The 16,120-nt window shown below is 44.0% G+C and overlaps 1 protein-coding gene across 2 annotated transcripts in view; it reads left to right on the top strand.

Annotated features, from left to right (window-relative positions):
- The window catches only part of DHRS9 (dehydrogenase/reductase 9), a 125,497-nt gene extending 115,336 nt beyond the window's left edge, over positions 1 to 10,161 (top strand). For both annotated transcript variants that reach the window (XM_085645363.1, XM_085645364.1), the window contains exon 5: positions 7,380 to 10,161. In XM_085645363.1, the coding sequence (XP_085501489.1) occupies positions 7,380 to 7,606 (227 nt within the window). In that variant the 3' untranslated portion in view covers positions 7,607 to 10,161. The remainder of the gene's footprint in view (positions 1 to 7,379) is intronic.
- Positions 10,162 to 16,120: the final 5,959 nt, after the last annotated feature.

Below are 16,120 nucleotides of genomic sequence, written 5' to 3'. Positions count from 1 at the left end.
CCTTGCATATCCCGTCTTTTAAGACTGAGGCCCCAACTGTACTGGGCAAGACCAGTCAGTAATGTTTTACTTAATTAACAGTGTAAGAATAACCCCCAGACCTGCCTTTAGACACATGTGTCAGTAGGGTGGGAGCCTATTTGTCAACCATCTAAGTAGTTTTGAGGTGTGTTGAGGTATGCTCCTACAGAGGCCTGCATGATCAAAGCCTGTGATCTACAGGCCTACCTCTTTTTTTAGGAACACTTGGGTGCACTCTCCCCCCACGATGCCTGATGGGCTGTGCACGCCGATGGCATGCATGATACTACTGAATTTTTATGAATCCAACTTTTGTAACTAGTGACTCACTCCTCAGAATGCCTAGAAATTCCATTGCATGCTTACAGCTGCATTTCTCCTTGGATATCACTTTGAGTCCCATAAGGGGATGATTGGTCTGGGCTGGCTGTTTGGGAGGAGTTGGGTGTGCAGATGGTGGGTGACTTATTCCGGGAGGGGGTGCTGCTGCCGTTCCAGGAGTTGCAGGACTCCTACGGGCTCCCACGTGGGGACTTCTTACTTCACGCGGCCCTGGTAGCGAGCCTTCAGCGGCACTGGAATGCGGGGCTCTCAGAGCCACCGGTCGCTGCGGGTTGCCAATATGTAGTGATGGCGGCGGGGACGTCCAAGGCCATTACTTGCCTATACCGCAGGCTGTCGACGGAAGGCTTGCCGCCCCTTGCCGCCTTGAGGGGCAAGTGGGAGTTGGACCTTGAGAAACCGATCCCCGAGACTACCTGGTCCGCACTGGTGCGGCGGGCCTGGAAGGGAACGCGCAATGCCCGGTTCCAGTTGGTGCAATTTTTCACGTTGCACAGGGCGTATTTGACACCGGTTAAAATATTGCAATTTTTTGGGGGGGCGCACTCACAGTGCCCGCGGTGCGGAAGAGAGGGCGCTGATTTTCGTCACATGTTTTGGTCCTGCGTCCAGCTGGGTGATTATTGGGCAGAGGTCATGGATTGCCTAAATCAGGTGACGGACCGAGTTATTGACCCGGACCTGGGGGCCTGCTTGTTGCTTTGGTTCCCGCACACCCGCCGGACGAAGGTCACTAGCAAGTTTTACGACTTAGGATTGATAATGGCCAAGAGGGAACTGACTATGCACTGGAAGTCCAGGTCGGGGCCTAGCTTCTTGCGATGGAGGGCAGCCTTTGTGCGTTGGGCGGGAGCTGAGGGTGCGCTCCGGTTGCAATTAGCTCTTCGGCGGGATGACGAAAAGGCGTTGGCGACGGCCCGGGCGTGGGAGGCGCTGGTGGTGGAACTTCAGGGGCTGATGGCTGACAACGGGGTAGAGGGGGACACATCTGGCGGACAGGAGGAGGAGGTGAATGGGGAGTAGAAGGGGGGTAGTAGTGATCGCTGGCAACGAGGCTGTGGCTAAGCGCAAGGGAAAGTCACGGATCTCTAGTGGAGGGCGAGTACCCATGTCTGATTTATGGCAGGGAGGGGGCACATCGGGAGCGAGGTGAAAGACAGGAGGCACACTGACATGGGGTGGGGAGGGAGGGGGGAGGGCCGGTACGGGCCGGAAGCTCATTCTCCCGGTTGTTGGCTGGTAACTTTATGTGTACTAAACATTCTTTGGCCGTGGAGGAAGCGGGTTTGTACTGTGCTGTTGCTATGTAAACAATAAAAAAATGTTTCAACAAAAAAAAAAAAAAGGGGATGATTAGCCAAAACCTTTGTTAAGGCTTTGACATTATACGAATACAATCTGTAAGAAAAACTCAAAAAACAATGGTCTTAGCGCCGCCTGGTCATGTTACTTATTGTTATCAGCACATGCTTTCTGAAAATCCTTTTCCTCTGGATTAAGGTGCAAGATTCAGCATGCCTGAACAGCAGCATTCTCACTAGTCTTAGAAATAGACAGCATCCTGAATGAGGATCTGCCTAACTGTCCCAGTGCAAAGGCCTCCGTTTTGTTCAATCATGCTATCCATTCGATTGCTTCCCCCAAGGTCTGCTAGAAATCTTTTATGGAACACATACTTTATAGTTTGTGCTGATTCCCCATGGCCTTTTTGTCTGTATTTCTACATGATGCAGTAAGACTATAAGTATTTTTTAATTTGTTCTTTCTTTTTTTTTTTTTTTACTGATTCGGTTTCTATATTTGAATTTTTCATTTTCTTTGTGAACATGCCTAATTGCAGCCTATCATATTGGAAACCTTAGTCCAGCGTACCCTCCGACGATACGCATTACACACATTTGGAGACCTCTTCCCCAGGAGCCACGTGTTCCCCGAACAGAAGACCCTTGTTTCCAAAATGCCACCTACATGGATCACTTTGTCCTGGCTAGGCTTCAAGCAGCAGTTAGAGACAGGATACCAACGTACCCGCTAGAACTGGACAGCTGCACACCACTTGCACTGCTCAATACCGACACAACAGGAGACCCCCTTATATCCAGAGTATGCTGCGCCTGCCTGACACTCATACCAACACATGACAACAGAGTGAGGGCAGCATGGGAAACAGACCTGGGACACCCACTTGCAGACAAGGTCTGGCTAGTATACTGCACGCAAACCAAATGAGTGTCCTGTAATCACCGATATACGCTAATACACTATAAATTCCTGCGGAGGGCATACACCACCAAACTTGCTCGATACTGGAATAGCATTTTTGCAGAACTTGCACAAATGATGAATTTGCAAATAACACCTTCCCAAATTGGTGGCACTATTGGGACATGTTGCAGAGATACCTAAAGCGTCCCGCAGATTTGTGGCAATAACATTAACTATTGCCTAAAATAGAAATAGCCTTGTGCTGGGGTAGTAAATAAAGTACCACATTGTAAAACTGGATTCAAAGTTTGATGTATTGTGACACAAATAGTGAAATATTTGCCGAATTACAACCCCTTACATCCAGACCAAAATATATTTTGCAGCCCTACGGGACTACTTAAGGGAGTGGGAAGCAAGAGCTCCCCACCCACACTCAAATGCACCACCAAATTCTCAATGAACAGTGTGAGATACACTACAGGACGCAGAGAATGCACAGCACAAGTCATGCAGAAACATTCTGATATTGCACTAACACTACGGGACACCATAGAACCCCCCCGCCTTGTGTTAACTTGACCCCGCTGGGGCATACTGTAGAATATACGTGAATGATATGATGTCCTCTCTGGGAGTCTTGGACATTCTATTGCTGTACCATTAATGGCTATATATGTATGACACCCTGGAAATTTAAGCATAAATAAAGTTTTTTAAAAACCACGATTAATTGCATTTGGCTATGTTCAATATTAGTATAATTAAGTGAATAAATAAATCAGAAAAGTGTTCGCTAGATATTCGTACATATTGTCCAATAAAAAAGTCATTTTCAGGTCAAGGCGTGTCAGACAGCACAGCTATGTAAAACAACAACACCCCTGGCTTTCCATCGGCTTTGTTTTGTCACTCCCAGTTTCTTGCTTTCTATTTATGCTGCCATTTGTTTTAGCCTGCCCTTCTATTCTTTGTCTCTCCTTTGGAGCATAGCCCGTTTACCAATTCTCTGATTAACTCCATTTATCCTTGCACAAGTAACCGGTTTCATGGAACTTTTTTTATGTTTTTCTGAAAGCCCTTCTTGCAGTGCATGCATTCACCCCATTCTGCATGTTTTCCCACTTCTCCTAGCACTTTCTGTTCATCTGCATTCCATGAGAGTGCATGCAATTTTACCATTAAGCATGTCTGCTCACTTCTGTCAGCACATTTCTTTTCATAACATTAGAACGTTTTTCTTTTACTCAACTTGGTCCATGGAGTCACTCTAATGTATCCGTTCACTTTTATATAGCTTCGACTTTCCAGCCGCCATCCAGTGTGCTTTAATTCCACATTATGCTCCCTCTTTTTCATTCACTTCCACCCCTTCTACCTTGGTCTGTCTCTGTTTGTTCCCCTCCTTGCACCCTCTGTGTTGCTTCCCCGCGAGCCCCGTCATCTGTGTTGTTTCCTCCAGTGCACCCTTTGTTGCTTCTGCCCACCCTCGGTGTTGCTTCCCCATACCCATCCCTTGCTTCCCCATGCCCCATGTTTCCACCCTTCCTGTTGCTTTACCTCACCTGCGTTCTTCATGTTACTTTTTTTTGTTGTGCAATGATACAATTCGAATCAGTGAACAAAAAGAAGAAAAACGCTTGTGTCGTCTTCCAGGCATGCGCATGCTTTGTGCATGTACTTAAAAAAAGACACAGCCAGGCATGTAGGCTTTTTAATGTTTATCACCCATGCTCCACACCCTCGGGGATGCAGTGCAGCATGGGTAACCCATTGACAGAGCCAATAGGTACCAAAAGCCTTGTTGGATTTGCCAGTGCCTGTTCCTGAATAGGTCATGGCACATAGTGCGCCACTTGCTATCCCTAGATTCGAACACTGCTTCAGACTTTACATTAGGGATAGGGAAGCCTCACTTATCCAAAAACACAGTAATGTGCCCTTGAAGTTCTCAAACTGTAAGGGCTTTTCCTTGTAGAAAGAAAACCGAAAGAGAAGTAAAACTTGCTATCACACTGTTGTGCAAAAATCTAATGAGAATTGGCCAAAATAGGAAACACTTTGACTACATGAATGATACAAGTTTTACCAGAAAGGAGGGCACATTTAACTGTATCCATGCTGTTGAAAGTATTGTGGCAGTTAAAGTTTAATCTTCTTTTCAGGCCTCTGCATACTTCGCTTTTGGAACATATGCTAATGGGTAGACTAATCAAATAGCAGACAGAGAAACTCACACACAATGACACACATTCACACACACATACATAGTCACCTGGAACATGGCTCCTTAAACTTGCTTCATTGGGGATGCAGTTCTAAGTCGGTATGAAGTTAGCAGGGTCCATTATAAAGCCAAAAAGTTGCACTCAGGCTACACAGCAAATCTTACCCCAAACCGATCCCCTCAGATGCTCTCTCATTGCTCGGCTGCTTCAGACTATCCACTGTCTCTTTGGTGCATGAGCCCTTTCACTCCAGGCTGGTGCCCTGCTCCCCTTACACTCAGTTCTTTAAATGGGCAGGTACTATCCGGTAATGTGTACCTGCACTTATATAATTGGAAATCGAGTACTTTCACTTTTCAGCACTTCTGCGGTACATTTAATGAGACAGTATCAGCACTTCTCAGGAGTAAACGGGTACTTTAAAGAGTGAGAACCAGCACTTCTATTTTCCCATTTGAAGCACTGCTTATACCGAAAAAGAAGATTATGTAAATGAAACCCAGTGAGATCCGAGGTGGCAGCATTGCCATGGATTTAGGGAGGAGTTGTGATCTAAAGGCCAGAACTGCCAACTTTCGAACTGGGGAATCAGGTTTGTGTCCCGCCCTAGGCTAAACATCTTTCATGCCTGATGTACTTAGGGATTTTACGGTTGCAAAGGTAACATTTTAGCCTGTGCAAGTGCACCATAGCTTTTTTAAATGTACAATGCTCATAATACGATTTGATAACAAGTTATCGAATCACAATTTGGGACGTCCCTACCAAATACAGCTTTTTTAGCTTATGTATTAATGTATTGTGACCAAAATCCAGTTTCAAAACACTAATTTTTACCACCAAATCTGGGCCCTTGTGTATCAAGCAATTCGTAAAATCAGAGGATTTCCAACTGTAAAATGGCATTTTTTATTTCACCAAACCCAAATGGGGATTTGGTTACATATCACCAAATCTTATCGAAAAAGCTAATTGGGATTGAGAATAAATACTTATGCAGTATTTGGAATTAGTGTGTTAAGAGCATCTCTTCCAAATACTGAATCTTTAAGCTATGTATTAATGCTTTGCGACAAAAATCCAGTTGCAAAACATTAATTTTTGACCACCTCCTAAAAGGACGTGTTAAGCCAGTTACAAATGGGAAATTGGGCCCCAAAGGCACCCTTTCCCCTTTGTTAATGTTCACAAAAATGTTTTTATGAGCAGCCAGTGGTCCATGAGACCACTGATTGCTCTTTAAAAAGGTTTGGGAAATATTCCTTTCTTTTTTTTTAACGCATCCTATTTTTCATTAAAGGCTGCATTTACAAAAAAAGTTTGCTTTATTTGCAAGGAATTTCAGGCAAGGTGTCTGTTTACCAAAGCAGGCCACCATACCTGTCATTGTAGCCAATCATAGTGGGTCGCAATTTGCGACCTACCTCATATATATATTAATGAGATAAGTCGAACTGGAACCCACTACCAATCAGTATTTTGAGAACCAACCTATCAATACATAGGTCGGTTCGCAAAATACCAATGGATTTGCTGGAAGTCGATATGCAAATTGCGACCCCTTCTAACATCCAATTTTTAACATTCCATTTAGGGAATCACAAATTATGAATCGTTATTTCTTGTAGTTTGCCATTCCTTAAATAGAATCTTTGTAATTAAGTGTTGGTAAGCATTTGCAAATGGGATGGGGTCCCCAAGGGGTACTTTCTACTTTCTGAATACCAACAAAAAGAATTTTCTCGAGCCGGCAGTGGTCCTTAGAACTACTGCCTGGTCATAAAAATTATGAATACAATTATTCATTTTCTTTTTTAAATGCAGCTGAGCTGCATTAAAAAAAAAAAGATTGCTTTATTTAAAAGCCATCACAGACATGGTGGTCTGCTCACCTCAGTAGGCCACCATGCCTGTGACTTTAACCAATCATAGAGGGTCTCAATTTGCAACCTACCTTATGCATTTTAATGCGGTTGGTCAAATTGAGACCAACCAACGAATCAGTATTTCGTGAACCAGCCTATTAATATATAGGTTTGTTAACAATATACAAATGCATTCAGTAGAATAATCTGTGTGCAACTTGCACCCACTTCTACCTCATCCCTTTCAGCAGATTTCTAATAAGAAATCAAAAATTGTAATTCGTTTTATTGATGCAATTTACGATTTCTTAAAAGGAATCTTAGTACGTCAGGCCCCTAATACCCTCGTATCTAATTAAAGTGAATTTGACCTTGTTTTGAAGAATCTGGTGCTCATGTAAGGCACGCCAAAACCCTTTGTCCAAGTTCGCACTATATGAAACTGCAAAAAAAGTTCAGATTTGAACAGCGCCTAAGAAGAACATGCAGTTGTAGCTGACTATCAGGGCTGACAGCTAAATGTATATTTAATCATTGAATGTGATGCATTGTTGAGAGTTGTTGCATAATCCAATAAATTGTCAGGAAGCAGGCCTGAAAATCTTTAAAAATTGCTGTAGCAGGGGAAGGGTTAAATGAAACCACTGAGGTATTTATGTTGCCTACATTTGTACTTTTTGGAAATTACAGGTAACCAAAGACAATTTTTATTTTACAGATGCAGAAAAAAAGCAGTCACTAAATGAACGGATTCTCAACAAAGACCTCTCCTTGGTTGTGTGGTGCATGGAGCATGCGTTGACCAGCAGACATCCGCGGTCTCGTTATAGTGCGGGCTGGGATGCCAAACTTCTCTGGATACCTCTATCCTATATGCCCACCTTTGTACAAGACTATGCTCTTTTGAAAAACAAAGTAAACCTTGCTAACCCACATGCGACCTAAGGTCCACCTTATGAAGAGATGAAGAAATGAAGAGTTGATGTAGAGCACTCAGCCAATCTTGTTCTTGAATAATTTTACAACAGAGATCCCAGTATCTGATTCAATTGTTTTCAGTCAGCTAAAGAAGATGGTGGTCAAAGTGTCAATAGTTCTTTATTGGCAAAGCATGTATTGGCAAAGCATGTGGACAGCCATAGAGAAACCTTAATTTTCCACATCGCAAAATGCAAACAGAAGGGAATTGAAGGGAAGATTCAATGGGCAAAATGTGCACTCCTGACACGATGTATGGTGTCAGTTTCAAATTTGGTATCTCTTCGATGATCACTCTTTAATTTGTTAGAAAACAAAAAAAAGAACCTGAGCCCAAAGTTTCTCTTAGGAGGTCACTGCCTTCTGCTTCTATTGGATCCACATTTTTCCCACTGGTAGCATCTCTCATGGCCCGCATGGCTGTCTACAGCCTTCGGTCACTTTACTTAACCTCTGCCTAGTAGTTTGATTAGGGATCTTCCAGGGAGAGGTGTAAATGGGTGCTATACTGTTTATCTTAGAGTTTTGAATGGTGTGCTACTAACTTATTTAATCAATGGTGCTCTTACACACATTAAACAAGAGAGTGCAAACAAATTCTTGCTTGCGAACCTGAGCGATGTCTGGCAAGCTAGTGTTTTTTCAAAGTAGCGAGGAATAATGCTTTGCCTGAATATAAAGGGGTGTGCGAGACTGCCATTTTCAAAGGGACGTCGGGGGAATGTTCCCCCAGAAGATTTTGAAAACATAGGGTAAACAAGTGCAATTTTACTGCACATTTTCACATGCATTTGCTAAAGTCATAGGCTCTTCTAAGGCAATAAATGAAATATTCTAGTATAGTGTGCCATGGAAGTCTAAACTCTCACAGGAGAGCTGAAGGGGCATCCACCCTAGGTTAATTCTGGGAACATGCAAAATGCTGCCTATCACAATTTCTCCTAAAATGTCCAAAAGCCACAAGTGATATAAGCAGTTCAGAAAAATCAAACGTACAGGCCTATCATTTGCGAACAAAACTATGCACACAAGCATTTCTCTTTCTCTCATTTTATTATCTTGCTTCTTCCGAGTGGATTCCTAGTCATATGTCATAAGTGATAATAGAGCAGGGGTGGGCACCCACTTTCTGAGGATGCCAACAGTAGGCCAAGGATTGTCACCACCTTGCCAGGGTCAGTGTTAGTCCAGACATGGTCACCATCATGACAGTGAAGCTCACAAGAAGCCCAGAATTACATGATTATGTGAGGATCAACCTTATATCCAAGATGTTCACCCTATGCAAGCATAAGCCCCATTATGCCAGGGCCAGTAATGCTAAGCCATAGGTTTCTTCTATATAAGAATGACATTGCCACAAATATAAGTGGACAAGCATTTTGCTGGGGGGGGGGGGGGGGGGAGGTCACGAGGTCTCACCTAGCCATGGATTACCCTCATATGGCAAGATATATCATTATTATGCAGGGAGGACATTTTTTCAGGGGTGGACACTGGTATGACACTTGTGGCACAATACGCCACAATGTACCTAGAATTAACATCAGTGTGCATGGCGCATCCGTGAGTGCACTCACTCATGCATGCATTCTGGCACAAGGGCACATCTGAGCACCCACAGAATTGAATACTTTATTTAACTTACCTCAACTAGCCAGCAGCTTTCCTCTAGCTCTGACTGTTGTACCTCTCCCTGTGAAAGGTCAATGGATTCTAGTCCAGGCCAAGCCCCTGCAAGTGCAGGAGATGCAGTGCGGAGCTTCTGGAGGAGGTGGGTGAGTGCCGTCATGGTGATTCCTGTCTCCGAGTACTGCGAGTCAGAGGAATAGGATGAGGATGCAATAACACCACTGCAACTGCTGATGGAAGTGTTGGACATGGTGACAGACCGATGCCAGGGCCCGCCAGAGTACCGGCCTGCGCTGGCGCACTGTCCTCCATTAAGGTGGATAGGCAGACCACACGTACAACAGCGCAGGAGGTGAATACAGGAAGGTCAGTAACGTGCTCACTCACCGTGCCTGGCTCAAATTAGGCAATCTTCTGGAGGTGGACAGCCAACTGCGTATGTACCTGGGACCATGTTAGAGCTTGCTAGGCCTTGTGTGACACCACTATTCGCTGTATGTGTTGCAACAGGCAAGACATCGTCCTGAAGAGTCTCGGTTCTCTGAGCACCTCATAACTCACTCTGTGCACTGCAAACAGTGACAGCAAATGCAGTTTCAAGCAACTCCTCAATCAAGTCCACACCGTGTCTGAGTTAGTTGATGACACAGCAATAGATTGTTTTATCCCAGAGGCCTCCTAAAAACACCCTGCTGTTGACCATATACCAAATCCAGCAAGATCTTACAACCTTTATATTTTCAAGTTTATTTTTTTCTCTACTTATGTTTAATATATTCTGTTCCAATTTCAGAGTACATTTAAGCAAATGAGAATGTGGTATCTTACTATATAACTTATTTTATACAATATGTTGTGTTAAATAAAGTCCTTTTATGTTGTCAAACTTATTTGCGTTTGCCCTTAATCTTATGTGACAGACCTTAGTTCTATCAATATGAATGTTGTGTTTTGCATAGCACACCTTTGTATTAAACTATATGCTATTGGCACCGTGGTTAATGTTAGAAAGTTGGGTCATATAAGCACAATTGTTTACAGCAGTTATCGGGTTTTCCCTTCATTAAGAGCTATCAAAAATTATTATTATCATTATTAGTAGTAGTAGTAGTTATAGTAGTAGTGGAAGTGAGACGAGGAAGAAGTAGTAGTGCTGGTCATAATACCAGCAATAATAATGATAATAATAATATAATGGTCATTCATTTCATATCATCCGCATTCATTTCATATCATCAGCATTAATTTCATATCATCAGCTATAAATCACGGTGCATTAATTCAATGACATCTGATGTTTTTTAAACAAGTGAGCTTGCTATCAAGGTGGTTCTTTGTTTAAACCACAGTCTCAGCGTATGTCCCTTGTTAATTCTATGGAAATTGTTAAAGCACTTAGGAAATAATCCAATCAGATTTGACAATTACGAGTGGGGGCCGGCACGGATCGGGGGTTGTGGGGTGGGGGAAGAGGGTAAATAAAAAATGTAATTAAACTTACCTCCTCGCCGCGTCCTTCTCACCGAGTCTTCCTCACTGTGTCCTCCTCGTTGCATTTCTCCGCCTCGTCCCTCCGGCTGGAACAGGAAGAACCCAGGCTCCCCTGAGCCAATCACAACGCTGCAATGCAGCGGTGTGGTTGGTCTGAGCGCCTTGGTTCGGCGATCAGACGGGGACTGGGGGCCTGGGTATGTTCTCCACCCAGGCTGTAATGCAGCTTGGGTTGGGAATATGCTAAGTGTGTATGAAAGTTTGGCTGGCCCAAGACGGCCGGCCAAACATTCATGCACACTTACGAAGTGAAAACCACTCCTCCCCTCCCCTGCTCTGTCAGCAGAGCAGCCCCGTCTGCCTCGCAAAGCTGCCACGCCCTAAAAAGGAAAAAATAAAATGATAATAACATTGAGTTATTATCATTTTATTTTTCCTTAGACTGCTGAAAAGCATTGAGGCGACGCTCCTCCACCTTAGCAGAGAAGCCACCACTAACAATTAGACAAGCCTAGTTTTTTCCAAGTTCTTACTATAGACATGACATCTGTAAGTCAAACTCTGTTGGCATAGGTCCTTAGATTTGGATCTTCTAGCATCAGTGTTTCTACAACCTCTAATAGAAAATATCTTGATATGATGGTCTGATAAATTCTATCTATGGAGAAAGGACTAGAGGCATACAGACATTATCCAAGCTCAAGGCTCCTTGCCATTCATTCAGAAGTGCAAGGGTGTGGGTGCTTTAGAACTTCAAAGAAAGGCTGCCATCCAACCAGCATGTGGTGATAGAAATGGACTGGTTGATAAGCTCTCTCCTTAGTTGTCCAAAAAACAATGAACTTTGTATAAAACAATAGGAGAAGAAATCTTCATCTTGCTGAGAGTTTCAAGAAGATAGTCAGATGGTTCATGTGTCATTGCCAACCTTTCTTTAGAAATGTATGCTACATAGGGGATGTACTGCCCAGTTCTTAGGATTGGGTAGCTATCTATCAGTGAAGTACCTTATTTCAGGTGTGAAAAGTGTCCTCCAGTTTTAGAACATTGGAATGTTGGGAGCGCCATTGAAAACAATGGCGTGCTCTGGGCTTCTAATGGCCAGTAGAAGCCCAGAGCTCCAACATTCCAAAGTTGTCGTTCACAGCTGTTCCTGTAAACAAAGGCCTCATGGGGCCTGAGGGGGATTGAAATCCCGTGAGGCTCCGTGAGGCCTTCGTTTTATCTGTTAGAACATTCTGCTCTCTAGTTGCAGAATGTTCTAATAGCCTTAAAGCACTTGGTAGCTGGGATATACTGGCATTAAAGTCCCGCTTCCTTGTTAAAGGCCCGAGCCGGATGCTTGAGCGGGCCTTTAATTCCTGGTTTAGCCCGCTACATCGGCCTATAAGGCTATATTAGTATTCAAATGAAATATAAGTTAACTCTGGACGAAACGTCAGTTCAGATGAGATGGATCTTTCTGGAATTCCTGTCTATCGCATATACAGAGTCTACACTGGAAAACAGGCAGGCACTTTTTCTATGTAAGAGTTAAGATTGGACTTCCGTAACAGATTCCCAAAAAAAAAAAAAAATTTCATAGATATAACATATTAACCTGGGCTGTTTATATTGGTTTTTGGTACCATAGAAACGGAAATTAAGGGTTAACCACAAAAACTGAATGCCAAGGTGCTCACAGGTCAGGTAGACAAATAGGAAAAATAAAACAAACATGTTCTTTACCAGTGACACTGAGGTGGGGAACTGACCATAAAGTACTGCTAGCTAGATATCATGTCACCACTCCAGCACCTTTAACCCAATACAAGTAGGAAGAGGCCGAGGAATTCAGCTTCAATTTGTAGTGTGCCATTCAACAGTCAATGGCTGCAAACAACCGAAAAAATGTTGGTGCAAGCAGGATGCCAATAGATACAGCTTAGAAATGACAAGAGTCACCTGCATCATTATTTAAAACAACACCTTGTAAGAATGAATCAGTTGGAGCTGGAGGAGCGGACAAAATTGAAAAAAGAATGAAGAAAGCTGGGGCCATGTAGCACTCCACCCATCACCTTTGCAAAGGGAGATCTAACTGGTAGTGTTACGAGTAAGACCACATCCAAAAGGAAACACTTAAAGTGTAATTTAGGCTCTGGGAGGAATTGAAAATTCTATACTGAAATTTCTGTAAGAAATACTAAATACGTAGTACAAGCAGTGTGCACCCTTAGTATCGAATTCACAATATTGGTGGGATAAAATATCAAAAATCAACAGGAGAGGAAGGGCTCAACACGGCTAGTCCCCTCAGTAGAATATCCAGAATCAACAAAGCCAGTGTACAATAATTTGAAACAAGGGGCACTCTAGTTAATGCGATACATTAAACAAACGAGCAAAGAGCCACAGATTCCCTGTGAACCGTTATGTTCAGGGAAAGCAAGTTTGGCCGCTATGGAACAATACCCAGTGGGTATGAAAAAGCCCTCACTCGCCAACCTGGTTGGTGACATGCTTCATCATTGGGCTTCCACTGGGACGACCGAATGTCATCCCAGTGTGCTGCGACGCCAGGTTACTGCGGAGCGGGGTTTGTTGTGTGGGGAAAGCGAATTTAAAATATCCAATCAAGTCAAAAAGAAACTTTAATAATTTTGCTTAATTGGAAAGGAGTAAAAAGGAGTGAGGGTCAAAAAAATAAAAGACCTGGTTCACTCCGTGGCGGTCAACATGTTTCTGCCTCATGGAGTGTTAATCCGGCATTCGTCAGGACCAGAGGGGGATGTGCGCAGCGGACCAGAGGGGGATGTGCGCAGCCCCGGTGGTGTGAACTCGCTAAGGTCCACCCAACCGTTGGCTGTTTGTGTGAAAAAACAAAAAAACACTGAATAGTGTGAACTCCGCCAGATAAATTAATTAATTATGGGGAGAGGAACGAGTTTACTCTGATGATACAAAGAGACAAACAAACAGGAAGACAAAACATAAAGAGAGGTATCAGTGTTTGTCACAAACATCGTGCTCTACAAATCAGGAATTAGGAACTGATGTGCTCGAAGGACAGGTGAGTGCCTCTAGAACTACCTCAGGTGCCAAAAATGTGAGAAGCTGTGCACCTAGGTATAGTCAAATATCGGTGTAAAGATAACAGACGTTATCCTCTCAAAGGTGACTAGTAGTCAAATCTCGGAACGCATGTGAAATGTAACAGTGACACTCAAATGCGGAGAAATCGGGCTAGGGACTAATAAAACTGCACGCGATGCTCAGTGTGCAGAAAAAGGAATGGATCTTACAGAGAGGCCAGTCCGTTAGAAGCCTCATGGATCCCGGGAGGGGGGTGGGAGCAAAATGGCACACCCTGCATCAGGAAGAAATAAAAAGAAAACGAAGTTCGTGTGAATATCACGAACGGAGGAGAAAGCGAAGGCTCGCTTACCTTGTTGGGCGAGGAGCGGATAATATTACTTACGCCCTTGCTGCTCTACACCCGCGATATGCCTAAACAGCCTCTTGCTGCCGGGTCCAGATAGTAGTGAACCTGGGCCGGAGGTATGCATATGAAGGCCACTCGGCGTGTCCCTGGTCAGGCTCTCTAACAGAGCTTCTACCTGATTGGGTAGAAAGCTCTAACTCGAACGCTGATTGGCCTAGAGGGAGCCAATCGGTGCGAAGATAATAAAAGACGAGGTTGTTCGTTGCGCTAGGCAACGCTTAACAACGAAGGGGGGAAAAAAAGGGAGGTTTTAACAAAACTTTAATGGCACGAGACCATGGGAGCGTAGACAAACCAACACAGAGCACACGAGAGTGTGCATCAGGGCCTGGAGAAAAGCATGGTACTGCGAGAAGGGACTATGAGGCAGATTCGCGCACTGGGTCAAGGAGACCTGGCTTGTATGTAAATAGGGCACGAATAGACCAAAGTCATAATAGCTGGAAAAGAAACAAACCGGACAACCAGCCTGGGTGTCTGGAGTTCCTAATATGCAGAATAGTTATCGTTATAACAGGGAAGATGAGATGAACCCATCGACTAATTAGAGTCAAAGAGAGTGGTATCAGGGGATTTATTTGTAAATGATGATATTCATATAGGATGAGAGTGTTCAAAGGATATTAACCCAAGGGACATTGTCATTCAACCCATGGTGGTTAGTCCCCAGACGGTAGACCCACCTCTGTTCCCTTTCAAAAAGCACTTTAGGGATGTTTCTACCACTTGAGATCTCTTCTATCACTGTCCACCTTAAGTCGTTGGTTGTGTGGTTGACAGAAAGAAAGTGTTCACTCATTTTGGTAGTTGTGCGTTTGCACCTAATGTTGCTCCGGTGTTCGCATATCCGGAGTCTGACCTTCCTCGTCGTCATCCCCACGTATCGTAGACCGCAGGGGCATGTAATGAGGTAAACCACATTCGTAGTGTTACAATTCGTGTGGCCTCTTTGGGTCCAGATCTTGTTGGGTTCAAGGTTGAGGGTTTTGGTATGTGAGGTCAGATGGCATACACTGCAGTCAGAACAGGGAAAATGCCCAGTGATTTTGGGGAGGCCCCAAGCTTCCGTTATAGATCTCTGTGGGGTCTCTCGTGGCATCAGTGGTCGTGTGTGTACCAGATTGTTGCGGAGGCTTTGTGCGCGTTTGAATGAAAAGAGGGGTTTTTCCCAGTTGCGATTAGCGCTGTTGATTATACCCCAATGTTTATTGATAGTCTTTTTAAGTTGGTTAGAAAGGGTACAGTAGGTGGTGACACAGGTAAGGGGGATAGACGCAGTATCCTTTGGGTAGTCCGTTAAGAGTACATCCCTTGGTTGATTCCTCGCACGTTTGTAACTTCTGGAAAGGAGGGGGGCAGGGTACCCTCTCAAACTCAGGTGTGAACTCGCTAAGGTCCACCCAACCGTTGGCTGTTTGTGTGAAAAAACAAAAAAACACTGAATAGTGTGAACTCCGCCAGATAAATTAATTAATTATGGGGAGAGGAACGAGTTTACTCTGATGATACAAAGAGACAAACAAACAGGAAGACAAAACATAAAGAGAGGTATCAGTGTTTGTCACAAACATCGTGCTCTACAAATCAGGAATTAGGAACTGATGTGCTCGAAGGACTGGCAACATTGGATATAGAAAGCTTGTATACGAGCATTCCCCAGGACGAAACCATCAGGGTCCTGGAAGAATCCCTTGACTCCACTCCCTGGGAATACAGAACCACTAAAGAGTTCGTGATACAATGTGCCACCTTGGCCTTGAAGAGAAACTTCTTTGAGTTCCAGGGACAATTGTATCTCCAAACCACAGGTACTTCCATGGGGAGTACCTTTGCTCCCAGTGTAGCTGGACTGTACGTCTATGCTTTCGAACAGA

Source organism: Triturus cristatus, chromosome 3_1 (assembly GCF_964204655.1).
Source record: "Triturus cristatus chromosome 3_1, aTriCri1.1, whole genome shotgun sequence".
NCBI classification, from domain to species: domain Eukaryota; kingdom Metazoa; phylum Chordata; class Amphibia; order Caudata; family Salamandridae; genus Triturus; species Triturus cristatus.
This window is presented reverse-complemented; position numbering and strand designations above follow the sequence as displayed.